Source organism: Chinchilla lanigera, unplaced genomic scaffold (genome assembly GCF_000276665.1).
Source record: "Chinchilla lanigera isolate Chin_1 unplaced genomic scaffold, ChiLan1.0 scaffold00094, whole genome shotgun sequence".
NCBI lineage: Eukaryota > Metazoa > Chordata > Mammalia > Rodentia > Chinchillidae > Chinchilla > Chinchilla lanigera.
This window is the reverse complement of record NW_004955495.1, coordinates 1,739,982-1,751,698: the sequence shown is the minus strand read 5'-3', so window position 1 is coordinate 1,751,698 and position 11,717 is coordinate 1,739,982. Positions and strand designations below refer to the sequence as shown.

Here is an 11,717-nt window from a genome sequence, read left to right as displayed (position 1 = left end):
CCCCTCCCACAGTGCCAGCCAGGAGCCAAGGGCACCATGTGCTTGATTTTTTTTCGTGGACAGGGTAGAAAAAGCCACGAAGGGAGGTTCTGGTGCTCATTGGTACGGGCTACAATCATGGGCCCTGGCAAAGACCCTGTGCCTCAGTTTCCCTCTCTGTAAAATGAGAAGCAGCTCACTTGTAAGCTTCTCATGGGATTAAATGAATTTCTGCTGGGTTCAGTGGCACATGCCCATAACCTCAGTTCTCTGGGAGGCTGAGGCAGGAGAGTTGATCACAAGTTTGAGCCCAACTTGGGCAACTTTGTAAGATCCCGTCTTAAACGTAAAAAAAGTAAAGAAAAATTTAAAAGGGGGCTAGGACCATGTATGGTGGCACAAGCCTGTCATCCCAGCACTCAGGAAGCTGAGGCAGGAAGATCTCCAGGAGTTTGAGGCCAGCCTGGGTTACATAGCGAGATCAGAGATCCTGTCTCACAAAGGGGGTGGGGGGTAGGATACAGTTCACTGCAAAGGCCCTGGATTCCATCCCTGGTATTACCCCCAAAGAAGAAAAATCCCTATGCCCAGTACCCTGGTACTCAGGGACGGGTAGCCTGACCTTCCTACCCCCAGTACCCCTGTCTTGTCCCCCAGGGCCCCCGGCCCCCCGGCCCAGCTGGCCGTGGACGACTCCTCAGACGAGGGGGAGCTGTTCCTGAAGAAGCAGGAAGACTTTGAGCACAAGTACAACTTCCGCTTCGAGGAGCCGGACGCGGCCTCGGTGTGCGGCCTTGGCGGAGCGGGGTGGGGAGGGCCGGCGCCCGGAGTCCAGGCCCGTGGAGCCCTGGGTGATCTCCGTGGCCCTTCTGGCGCCCCTGTGCCCCCAGGTCAAGACCTACCCGCGCAGCATCACGTCCTCTGTTCGCCGCAGGGATGAGCGCAGGAAGGAGAAGAGGGAGGAGACCAGGGAACGGAAAAAGAAGGTAAGTTTCGGGGCAGCTGGAGAGGGACCCCCGCCTGCCGGGAGGCTCAGGGCCTCCTTCCCTGTGCACAGGAGAAGGCCAGGAAGCGGGAGGAGCTGAAGCAGCTGAAGAACCTGAAGAGGAAGGAGATTCTGGCCAAGCTGGAGAAGCTGCGCCAGGTCACGGGCAACAGGACGCTGGGCCTGGAGGAGCAGGACCTGGAGGGTGACTTCGACCCCGCCCAGCACGAGCAGCTGATGCAGGTGCCGGCCTCGGAATCAGCTCTGGCGTGGGGGCGCTTCTCGCTGTGCGGCCTGAGACAAGTGACTCAACTTCTCTGAGCCCCTTTCCCTGCCTCCAAAGTGCGGCTCAAAGCAGCAGCTACCCCAGGGGCTGTTTTGAGGGCAGACGGAGAGGAAGTCGCAGAAGAGATTAGTTGGTCAGCGCTGAAGGAGTAGAGGGTCCCGTGTATGGGCTCTTTCACGTACAGCAGAGTTTCATCCTTCTAGTAGAAAATATTGTTGAGCAAGGCCGGGCGCGGTGGCACACACCTATAATCTCAGTGCTTGGTAGGCTGAGGCAGGAGGATCGCCACGAGTTTGAGGCCAGCCTAGGGAACATAGCGAGGCTCTGTCTTACAGAGCCAAAAGAAATTTTTAAAATGTGCATTTGATGCTGGGCATAGCACACGCCTATCATCCCAGCACTTGGGAGGCTGAAGCAAGAGGATTGCCATGAGTTTGAGGCCAGGCTGGGCTACATAGTGAGTTCAAGGCTTGACTGAACTACATAGTGACACACACACACAAAAATCCAACATGTGCATTTGAGTGGTGGGAGTACGGCTCTGGCAGAGTGCTGGCCTCCCCTGCACAAGGTCCTGGAGGGCACTGGGGAGCTATGCAAGGTTCAGGAGTGAGACTATCCGGGTAGCAAGGTGTGGGAGGCCAATCCCTGACCCCCAGCCCCCTGCAGAAATGTTTGGGCGATGACTTCTATGGTGCCGAAGAGGAGGAGAAGCCGCAGTTTGAGGAAGAGGATGGCCTTGAAGGTAATGTCTTCAGCACATGAGGCCAGGGGTGCGGGGTGCTGAATGGGGTCCCGTGCTGACCCTGCCTGTCTGTCCCCTCTGGAACCAGAGGACTGGAACTGGGACACGTGGGGCGGTCCCCAGCAGAACAGCGGCGCGTGGAGCCAGCAGGAACTGCATTGTGAGGACCCCGACTTCAATGTAGGTGCCACGGGTGGGGGCAGGGGATGCACGGCACGCTGCGCGACCCTGCAGACTGACCCGACGTGGCGTCCTGCAGATGGACGCCGACTACGACCCCAGCCAGTCCCGGAAGAGGCAGCGCGAGGCTCCCTCCACGGGCAAGAAGAAGCGAAAATCGCCCTTCGCCGAGGCTGTGGGCCAGGAAAAGCCTGTGTTCAACCCCGGTGAGGTGTGGGGGCCGAGGGTGCTGGGGCCTGATAGGGCCTAGGGTGCCTGGCAGCCTGACTCTGCCCACCACCCCGCCTACCCCCCCGCAGGGGACAAGACCTTCGAGGAGTACCTGGATGAGTACTACCGGCTGGACTACGAGGACATCATCGATGACTTGCCCTGTCGTTTCAAGTACCGCAGGGTGGTACCCTGTGACTTTGGGCTCAGCACTGAGGAGGTCAGGCCCCTAGGTGGGCTGGGGACATTGGCGGGGGGGGGGGGGCACCCAGAATGCAGGAGAGCTTCTGATCCTGAGCCCAGGGGTGCCACAACATTCTGACCTGTTTTCTCATCACAAAATTGATAGCAGTAGGGTAGCACTGGGAGGCTGAGGCAGGAGGATCTTGAGCTCAAGGGCAGCTTGGGCTGCATAGTGAGACCCAGTCTCAAAATAACAAACATGAAGTGCAAGGTCCTAAGTTCAATTCCGAGTACAAAAACAAGCAAACAAACATGATATAGTTGGGTGTAGCTCAGTGGCAGAGTGATTGCTGGCATGCAAAGGCTCCAGGTTCCATGCGCCCATAAGTATTACTTTAGGTTTTGTTTTGTTTTTGAGACACTTCTCCACTAAGTTGTTCAGGCTGTCCTTGAACATACCATCCTCCTGTGTCACCTCCCAAGTAGCTGGGATTTTGAATGTTTTGTGTTTGTAAGACAGGCTCTTACTGTGTATTTCAGGCTGACCTTAAACTTACTATGTGTGTACTTCAGGCTGACCTTAAACTTACTATGTAGCCCAGGTTGGTTCCTAACTCATAGAGATCCTCCTGCCTCAGGCTCCTGAGTGCTGGGATTACAGACATGTACCACACAAAGCTTTTGAATATTTTTTTGTTGTTTTTGCACATCTACCACCAGATCACAACCTCAGCCACCCTAAGTAACTACTTTTAATTTTATTACTGTCAGGAGCAGAGTGGGCATTAAGAATTGCTGGGAGCTGGATGTAGTGGCACATGCCTGTCATCTTAGCCCTTGGGGAGGCTGAGTAAGAGGATCACTGTGAGTTCAAGGTCAGCCTGGGCTACACAGTGAGACCCTGTGTCAAAAAGACAAAACCAGCCGGGCGTGGTGGCGCACGCCTGTAATCCCAGCACTCAGGAGGCTGAGGCAGGAGGATCTTTGTGAGTTCGAGACCAGCCTGGGCTACAAAGTGAGCTCCAGGCCAGCCTGAACTGCATAGCGAGACCCTATCTCAAAAAGACAAAAGAAAAAAAAACAAAACAAAAAAACAAGATCCCTACTCTGTCTGGAAGCTTTGAGGACAGTGGTGGCCGGCAGGTGGGGACCAATGCCCCTTGGGCTGGACCTGCTGTCTGAGGTCAGCCAGCTTCCTGGCCCTGTTAGGGAATTAATGTCACCACCATAGCCCCTTTTGTCCTGAGATTCCCCCACCAAAAACTCAGGAGACCTGTGTGGAAGTCATTTCCCCCACCACCGTGACCCCTGGGTGGCGCCAGCGTGGCCCCGCGCTGAGGGATGAGGTGACACAGGTTTAGTGACCCCACCCTCCCTGCAGATCCTGGCTGCTGAGGACAGGGAGCTGAACCGCTGGTGCTCCCTGAAGAAGACCTGCATGTACAGGTGACCGGCCAGGGAGCAGGTGGAGGTGGGGGGTAGTGCACCCCCAGAGCATCTGGTCACAGGCGGCCCCGCCCCTGCAGGTCAGAGCAGGAGGAGCTGCAGGACCAGCGGGCGTACAGCCAGAAGGCCCGGAACTCCCAGAAGAAGCGGCAGATCTTCCGGTCGCTCTGCCCGGAGGGGTAAGCCCCGCGGGTGGGCGGGTGGTTTGTCTTACTCCTCAGCCCCTGGGAACAGGACTTCCCTCTCCAAGACCGGGGTTCCCTTCCCAGTTGGGCCTCAGCGGTGTGAGCACTGCTAAGACACTAACCCTGTCTCTCCTTTACACAATGGGGCTACGTAAATTTACACCTCATACCTCGTCAGGTTATTGAGGACTGAGTTAATTCATCTAAGTGCTGAAAATCAAATACAGGAATGCTGGGCATGTGGCCAAGGCCTATGATCTCAGTGCTGGGGAGGCTGAGGCAGGAAGATCACGAGTTCAAGCCCACCTGGGTTCCATAGCCCAGGCCAGTCTGAAGTATATGGCAAGACCTCACCTCAAAAATCCGAAAACACGCGGAGTATTCGGTGCGGTAGGGCTCACTGGGCACATGCGTGCTTAGTATGTGCAAAGCCCTGAGTTCAAACTCAGCACCAAAAGAGAAAGTACAGCAAATGCGCTACAGGTATGAGCTGTTGTGCTGATCACTCTGTCCATCTGTACAGCAAGGGTAACAGGAGCCCAGAGCCGACTGAAGCTAAAACAAGTTGTTTCCGTGCTGAGCTCGGTGTAGCGTAAATACCAGTTAATACCACGGCCCGGCCTTGGGTCTGAAGGGAAAATTGGGCTTGTGAGAGCTGGGTCCGCACCCAGGCAGGCCCTGGGTTGCCGCTGCCCCGCGCTTCCCTCATCTGGAGGTGGGGACGCGTGCTCAGCATGACTGGCCTTGCCCGAACCCCAACTTTTCACCCCTAGGATGGAAACCGCCAGGGAAGCCACTGGGCAGCAGCAGGGGCACACGGCCGGCCCTCGGGAGCAGCTGCCGGCGCCTGACCGAGGCCACGGGCAGCGGCCCCGGCCCGAGAGCGCCCCGGCACAGGACAAGGAGGCCCCCGCGCTGCCCCGCAAGACGCCAGCCCCCCAGAAGCGGAGGAGCGGCAGGAAGGCGCGGCTGCTGGGCCCCACGGTGACGCTCGGTGGCCGAGAGTTCAGCCGCCAGAGACTGCAGGCGTTTGGCCTCAACCCCAAGCGGCTCCACTTCCGCCAGCTGCGCCGGCTGCGGGGGAAGCGGCCGCGACCCACGAGCTGCGTCTGAGGACAGGACGGCGGAGGCCCCACAGCCAGGCCAGCCAACAGCTTTATTAGCCCCGGCAGGCACAGCGTGCCCCGGGCAGGGGCCTGGGGACAGCGAAGGGCACGCCGGGCCAGTGCAAACTACAGTGCGAGAGTCAGGCCCTGAGTGGCGCCCGGGGGTCTGCGCGGCCCGCCCTGTGCGGGGGCCCCGGAGGGCGCGGCTAGCGGCCCCAGTTCTGCGGGTTCCTAGACTGTCTCTGCGGGGCGGTGGAGGGCTGAGGAGGAGAAACCCCGCCGTCTCCGGAGTTCCACCCCCCACCAAGTGACATAAATAAAAAAATAAATAGTCTCACGTCTCCCCCATCCCCTCCGCTATAAAAACACAAAGTCCTCGGAGCTTGGCCGCTTGGCCTTGAGGAGGCGGCCGGTGCGAGGGAGCCGCAGTGCGGTGGCCTGGGGCAGCTGGGAGCAGAGGTCGTCCAAGCTGTGGTCCTGAGCGTGGCCCTCGGCCAGGGTGAACATGGGGTAGCGCTCCGTGGCTGAGGAGGAGCTGAGGATCTGCTGGGAGGAGGCAGAGCGAGCTCAGCTGGACACAAGACCTCTGAAAGAACTCAGCATCCAACTCTACGATGGGGACCCAGGCCAGCCAATCAGCATCCTTCCTTGCTGTGATTGGCTCACCTGTGAGCACATGACCCAACGCAACCAATGAGTGACAGCCCTGAGATTTTCCCTGTAGCGGCCGCAAATATGTAGCCGTACACCAGTGAACCAGAGGAGGGGACTGGTGGTGCTGGTGACTGCCTCTCCCACCACCATGGGGCTCAGGGAGGGGCAGGGCCTGTGGACCTTTGGGTATGGCTGTCCCCAGGGTAACCGTGCCCAAGCTTTTCAGTAATGCCTGCTGAGCTCATCAGTTACCAAAGAGGGCTTTTGTGCTTTGCGGAGACAATGGGTGACCTTGGCCAGCGTTTCCCTTGGCACTCGTCCAGGTTCCCAGAGGTGGAAACTCTTGGTACTGGGGGTTGAATCCGGGGCCTGTGCACCGAGCTACATCCCCAGCCTTGAATCACTAAATTGCCCAGGCTGGGTTTGAACTTGTGACCCTCCTGCCCCAGCCTTCCGGAGTACTGTGATGATGCTGCACACTTACTTTTTGGTGCTGAGGACTGAACCTAGAGCCTCACACATGCTCTACCAGGGAGCCGCACCTCTGGTACCATGTGGATACAAACAATTTCCAGACCCCCACACCGCCCGCAGCCCAGGGCATGTTGGACTGAGGCCCCTCCTCCGCCGGTTCCTCTGCTCACCCTGGTCAGCTCGGAGCAGAGCGTCTCAAACTCCTTCCTGTTCCCCGCGTAGAACCCCACCGTGCAGCTGGGGTCCATCTTGGCGAAGGCCATCTTGCGGGGGGAGGTGCAGTGGAAAGACTGGGGCCAACAGAGACGGGAGCTGCAGGGGACCCCGCTCCTCCCCGTGCTCCCCAGCCCTGCCCTGGGGACACCGCCGTACCTCCAGGGGGAAGTCAGCCTGGCTGACGTCCACCGCGGGCTGGCAGTAGTGGGGGTCCAGGTACAGCAGAAAGTCATCTACGGGGGGGCAGCCGTGAGCAGGGTGGGGACACAGAGTGGGGAGGCAGTGGGTGGGGCAGGGCCTACCCTGGTAGCCGATGAAGTACAGTGAGTGCCTCGGTTTGCCTCCCATGATGCCCAGGCACAGTTCCGACCTGAGGAGCTCCTGCGGGGGGCAAGAGTAGAACTGAGACAGGTGCTGTCAAATAGTCACTCAACAAATATTCTTTTTTTAATTGTTGAGACAGGGTCTTTCTATGCAGTTCAGGCTGGGCTTGAACTCTCCATGTAGTCCAGGCCGAACTCAAACTCCTCACAATCCTCCTCCCTCAGCTTCTCAAGTACTAGGATTACAGGTGTATTTTATTATGGTGCTGGGGATGGAACTTGGGGCCTTGCACATACTTGGCAAAGGCTCACCACTGAGCTACACCACAGCCTTGGGTTTTGCAATTTGCAATGAAAGTTTGTGAAAAGCCTCACTGAAGGGTCATGGATGTTTCAGCAGAGACTGGATGGGAAATGCTGCAGCCAAGTGCATCTCTGGGGAAAGAGTGTGTGCAAAGGCCCTGAGGCAGGAGGCTCTGAAAGCAGGGAGGTTGATTCAGGGAGGAGCAGGATGAGGAAGGACCAAGCAAGGTCCTATAGGGGGCGACAAGGTCAAGGAAGTGAGGGAAACCAACAGTGCAGCGGCGGGAGGCCTAGTAGAGGACTCTGGCTTTACCCTGAGTGCAAAGCCAGCAGAGGTTTCCCAACCTCTGGGCGTTTGCCTCTTCCACCTGGAGTGCTTCTGCTGTAGCGCCCACTCTGGCGCCTCCTGCAGTGGGGCTTTCCAGGGCCCTTTCGGGGGTGGATTCCTGCCCTTCAGAGACCAGGTTCTAAGGCCAATTCCTGTCTGTGGTTTTCTGAGACATGGCTGCCCACACACTATGTAGCCTTGACTCGCTTTGAACTCAAAATCCCCTGCTTCAGCCTCACGGGTGCTGGGATTACACAGGTGCCAGTTTTTATATTTAAAAGTTTTCTGGTGCTGGGGCTGGAACTCAGGACATGCTGAGCACACTAGTGTACCAACAGCTACCTCCCCAACCTCTGTGTGAACTCGATTATCGATCATTTCCCCAACTAGAACATCCACTTCCAGGAGACACAATTTCTGCCCGGGGTGGGAGTGGTGGTGAACTCCTGTAATCCCAGCGCTGTGGGAGTTACAGGCAAGAAGATCAAGAGTTCCACTCAGAATACAAATTTAAAGCTGGTTTGTAGTGGCGCACGCCTGTAATCCCAGCACCCGGGAGGCTGAGGCAGGAGGATCGTTGCAACTTTGAGACCAGCCTGGGCTACCAAGTGAGCTCGAGGCCAGCCTGAACTGCATAGTGAGATCCTGTCTCAAAAAGACATAAATAAATAAATTAATTAATAATTTTTAAAAATTTTTAAAAAGGCTGGGGAGGTAGCTCAGCGTGAACCCCTGGGTTCCATCTCCCAATGCTCAAAACGACGAAAGGGACAGAAGCTGTGACCCTGACCCAAGCTGAAAAATCCCGGGTCTCCCAGGTGGAGGCACCAGCCCCTGCGCACCCACCTTCACACCAGGCACGTACACGGGGTTCAGAGCCTCGCCGCCCAGGCGCACGGGCACCAGGATGACCACAGACTTCCACTCGGCCGCTGGGTCCCCGCTGGCCACCAGGCACGCCACATCCGCCTTGTACACTGCCGGGACAGGGTGGGGACAGGTGGTCTGCAGAGCAAGAGTGCCCAGCCTGGTATCCAGGCCCGTTTGTTTCCCCTCAAGGCTCGGGAGGAACAGGCGGAGACGGGACACTGAACCTCCTACAATTCCAGCCTGGGAACCTTCCCAAGTGGCCGTTTCCCATCCCTGAGGGGGGCGGGGCCTCAGGGGCAGCGGAGGCTGTGATTGGCTGGCTCAGCGGCAAGCCAATCATTCCTGCCCAAAGAGAGGTACCTGTGCAGTCCTGAGAAACATACACGGCCAGGCGAGTGAGCTCAGAGCTGCTCTCCACAGCCTTCCTGGGGACACAAGAGCCGGGCTGAGCTCCTGGGCGCGCCCAGCGGCTCCCGTGTGCCCCGCAGCGGCTCTCACCTGAGGATGTGCGCCACCAGCGACGGCCCGTACCAGTCACCGGCCTTCTTGCCTGAGCTCTGCCCCAGCTCCACCAGCCGATGCAGGCCAAAGGGGGCCCGAGGATGGTCGGCAAACCAGGACACTATCTGCCGGTGCCGCAGCTCCTGCTCCAGCTCGGGGGCGCCCCGGGGCCAGCGCGGCGGCATCCAGCGGGCAGGGCCTCCCCGCAGGCTGGGGGAAGCCGAGCCAGGCAGCTCAGGGGGGCCAGGGCCTAGACCCTCGGCCCACACCCAGTCTGGGGGGATGGAGAGTGTGGTCAGTGCTAATGTGGATGGGGCTCAGTTCCCAGTCACATTTTGGTTTCTAATTTTGGTTTCTGAGACAGAGGTTGTTATGTGGCCATCTGACTTCAAACTTGCAGGGATCCTCCTGCCTCAGCCTCGCAAATGCTGGGATCAGGGCCGGGGATGTAGCTCAGCGGCACAAGCACCTGCCTGGCAAATGCAAGGTCCTGAGTTTGATCATGATACCAAAAAAAAAAAAAAGCTCCAAGAGCTGGGCTCCTAAGTGTGCCTCATCATGCCTGGGCCCATTTACCCATATCGTACCCAAAACACTAACCTTCCCGAGAAGCCCAAATTTAACTACAATTTTTACATGCTTCAAACTTCTTTTAGTTTTTTGTTTTTTTTTCTTTTTTTGAGACAGGGTCTCCTTATGCAGTTCAGGCTGGCCTTGAGCTCACTTTGTAGCCTAGGCAGGTCTCAAACTCACAACCACCCTTCTGCCTCAGCCTCCAAAGTGCTGGGTTTACAGGCATGCACCACCACGTCTGGCTAACTTTATTTTTAAAAATATTTTTTGATGGGCATGGTGGCGCACATCTGTAATCCCAGCACTTGGGAGGCTGAGGGAGGAGGATTGTTGCAAGTTCCAGGCCGGCCTGGGCTACAATGTGAGCTCAAGGCCAGCCTGAACTGCAGAGTGAGACACTGTCTCAAAAAGATAAAAAAAAAAAAGAAAAAAGAAAAAAATTTGGTGCAGGGGATGAAACCAAAGGCCTGGTTCATTTTAGCCAAATGCTCTACCACTGAGACCCAGTCCATTTTTAAAATTTAATGAATTAATTTTGAGACAGGGTCTCATTATGTAGCTCAGGCTGACCTTGAACTTATGATCCTCCTGCCTCAGCCTCCTGAGTTGTTGCAATCACAGGAAGTGCAACCACATGTGCCCCGAAACTCTGCTAGAAAACTTACTGCCCCATCAAAGTACTTAACATATAATTTCATTAATGAATGAACTTATTAATTAATTTATTTACTGTTTTCAGTTTTGTTTTTGAGACAGTGTCTCACTATGTAGTGTATGCTGGTCTTTTTTTTTTAGGTTGGTCTTTGACTGAGATGATCTTCCTGCCTCAGCCTCCTGTCTTGTGATTACAGTATTGCTCCACCACACCACACTTGCCTTAACACACAATTTTAAAGTGGCTTTTAACTCAGTTTGCAAATAATTCTAACACATGGCACTGTTCTCCTAACACACCCCATCTCCCTGCAGGGCTCACCTCGGGGCAGGAAATGCAGCAGCAAGCCCTGAGCCAGCATCATTTGACCACTGCGTAACATACATCCCCAGCCACAGTCTGAGGTCAGGGAGCCCCCAGCTAGGGGTGGAAAGTCCCGGCGGTAGGTCAGCCACAGGCGGGACACAAAGTCCCGCTGGAAACGCTGGATGTCACCTAGGAGAGTTGGCCTGTCACCAGCTACCAGGGATGGGGCGTGGGGCCGGGGGTAGAGGTGGGGGGCGTTGTCCTTCATCCCTGGGCTATCCTAAACTCACCTTCACCCTCAAAGCGGTAGCGGCGCCCACAGAGGTAGATGCTAGAGATCTTGCTAAAGCTGGTCCGGCTTCTGACCATCCACCCTGCGGAGACGTGGGGAGCGCCCAGTGAGATGGAGCCTTGCTTTAGCAAGGTGCCCCCATGGTCCCACCTGGGATGGCCACAACCCCAGCTCCCAACAACACCCCCGCTGAGAGGAACATGGGGCCCGGGTAAGAGCTGTCTGAGTGTCCACCATCAACTCGGCAGGAATGACGGCATCTCTGATTATTTTTATTTTTAAAGGCAGGGTCTCGCTAGAACTTCAGGCTGGCCCTGAAACTCCTGGCAATCCTTCTGCGTCAGTCCGCCACGTGCTGGGATTACAGGCGTGAACCACCACGCCTGGTGTTCTTTTGGTTTTTGCTTTTTAATGGTTCAAGGTAAGCTGTGTTGTCCAGGCTTGTCTTGAACTCACTACGGAACCCAGACTGGCTTGGAACTTGCAGCGATTCTCCTGCCTTAGCCTCCCGAGGATTGGGATGTCCAAATTAAGCACTTCTGATTGTGGCACCCATTTTGCAGAGCAGGAAGGTGGAGGGGCAGAGAACCACTAAGTTTGCTCCAAGGTCAAACGGAGAATGGGCGAGGTTTGCAAACCTTCCTTGTTAGTCCTGCCCCAGGTCCACCCCGGGCGGGGCAGGGCGGGGGCCCAAGGGTGACTCACGGAGCAGGAACACGGGCGGATCATCGCGGGGTCAGGGCCTGGCTGTCCCGCACACCCCCAACCCTGACCTTGCCCCCTCCTCACCATACTTGACGTTGTTCCAGGCGGTCAGGAACCGGGCCTTGAACTTGTCCACCTCGTCCGGCTCCACGTGGGCAGCGCCGGGCGGGCCGAGGGCGGGGCCGCCGGGTCCGGGGAGCCCCAGGCTTTGG

General features: G+C 57.0%; 2 protein-coding genes across 10 annotated transcripts in view; one reads left to right on the top strand and one right to left on the bottom strand.

Moving 5' to 3' along the window:
- The window catches only part of Kri1 (KRI1 homolog), an 8,824-nt gene extending 3,185 nt beyond the window's left edge, over window positions 1-5,639 (top strand). For 2 of the 3 annotated variants that reach the window (XM_013505134.1, XM_013505133.1), the window contains exons 10-20: window positions 483-485; window positions 637-763; window positions 870-965; window positions 1,037-1,207; window positions 1,920-1,995; window positions 2,084-2,175; window positions 2,255-2,381; window positions 2,475-2,605; window positions 3,950-4,014; window positions 4,095-4,193; window positions 4,973-5,639. In XM_013505134.1, coding sequence (XP_013360588.1) covers window positions 483-485; window positions 637-763; window positions 870-965; window positions 1,037-1,207; window positions 1,920-1,995; window positions 2,084-2,175; window positions 2,255-2,381; window positions 2,475-2,605; window positions 3,950-4,014; window positions 4,095-4,193; window positions 4,973-5,312 — 1,327 coding nt within the window. In that variant the 3' untranslated portion in view covers window positions 5,313-5,639. The remainder of the gene's footprint in view (window positions 1-482; window positions 486-636; window positions 764-869; window positions 966-1,036; window positions 1,208-1,919; window positions 1,996-2,083; window positions 2,176-2,254; window positions 2,382-2,474; window positions 2,606-3,949; window positions 4,015-4,094; window positions 4,194-4,972) is intronic. The other variant, XM_005405604.2, reaches the window with a different exon arrangement.
- Atg4d (autophagy related 4D, cysteine peptidase) lies at window positions 5,337-11,717 on the bottom strand (the record flags this gene model as incomplete). Of its 7 annotated transcripts, none has more annotated exon segments than XM_013505136.1 (10): window positions 5,337-5,851; window positions 6,604-6,723; window positions 6,806-6,882; window positions 6,952-7,030; window positions 8,469-8,608; window positions 8,834-8,898; window positions 8,972-9,248; window positions 10,524-10,697; window positions 10,799-10,882; window positions 11,590-11,717. In XM_013505136.1, coding segments are annotated over 10 exon segments (1,333 nt in total), but the record flags the coding sequence as incomplete, so codon positions are not given.